Source organism: Fulmarus glacialis, unplaced genomic scaffold (assembly GCF_000690835.1).
Source record: "Fulmarus glacialis isolate BGI_N327 unplaced genomic scaffold, ASM69083v1 scaffold24604, whole genome shotgun sequence".
Lineage (NCBI taxonomy): Eukaryota > Metazoa > Chordata > Aves > Procellariiformes > Procellariidae > Fulmarus > Fulmarus glacialis.
This window is the reverse complement of record NW_009207746.1, coordinates 39,813-40,545: the sequence shown is the minus strand read 5'-3', so window position 1 is coordinate 40,545 and position 733 is coordinate 39,813. Positions and strand designations below refer to the sequence as shown.

The following is a 733-nucleotide window of genomic DNA, read 5'->3' as shown; positions in this document are numbered from 1 at the left end:
CGCCCCATCAAGAAGGTGGCGGAGGCCAAGGCCCGCAAGAAGCGGCGGGTGAGTGGGGCTGTGGTCCTGGACGGGTGCTCTGTTCCCCCTGCCAGGTGCTCCGTCCCTCCTCCGATCCCCCATGTCCCTCACCCTCGCTGTCCCCATAGATGCTGAAGAAGATGGAGCAGATGAAGAAGAAAGCAGAGGCCGTGGTGAGCACGGTGGATATCTCAGAGAGGGAGAAGGTGGCCCAGCTGCGGCGGTGAGTGGTGAAGCTGGGATCCAGATCCTTCGTGTTGTCCTGGGCTCGATTGCGGGGACGGCTCCTGCACGTAACCCAGCAGGGCTGGGAAGGGCTGGGCTAGATCCGGGTGTAGGCTGAGGAATGGGAGAGCGAGCAAGGGAGCCCTGTCTCGGGGCACAAAGGCCCAGCGGAATGGTGGCACCTAATACTGGTCTTTGGATACGTCCCAAAGCCAAACAGCTGGAGCTGGGTTGGGGTGCTGGGGTCTCGGTCTCACCTTTTGCCATTCTCCCGCAGCATCTACAAGAAGGCTGGGCTGGCCAAGGAGAAGCGGCAGGTCACCTACTTGGTGGCTAAGAAAGGCGTAGGACCCCGGGTGCGCCGTCCTCCCGGCGTCAAGGGCCAGTTCAAGGTCGTTGACAGCCGCCTGAAGAAGGACGTGAGAGCTCAGAAACGCAAAGAACAGAAGAAAAAACACCATAAGTGATGTGGGACCGGCTCCGTCCT

The 733-nt window shown here is 61.0% G+C and overlaps 1 protein-coding gene across 1 annotated transcript in view; it reads left to right on the top strand.

The window, feature by feature from the left end:
• The window catches only part of LOC104075673 (pre-rRNA processing protein FTSJ3 {ECO:0000255|HAMAP-Rule:MF_03163}-like), a 5,957-nt gene extending 5,244 nt beyond the window's left edge, over positions 1-713 (top strand). The window contains 3 exon segments of the mRNA XM_009576254.1: positions 1-48; positions 150-244; positions 524-713. The exon segment at positions 1-48 is cut by the window's left edge and continues 38 nt beyond it. Of these exon segments, the coding sequence (XP_009574549.1) occupies positions 1-48; positions 150-244; positions 524-713 (333 nt within the window).
• The last annotated feature ends 20 nt before the right edge of the window (positions 714-733 follow it).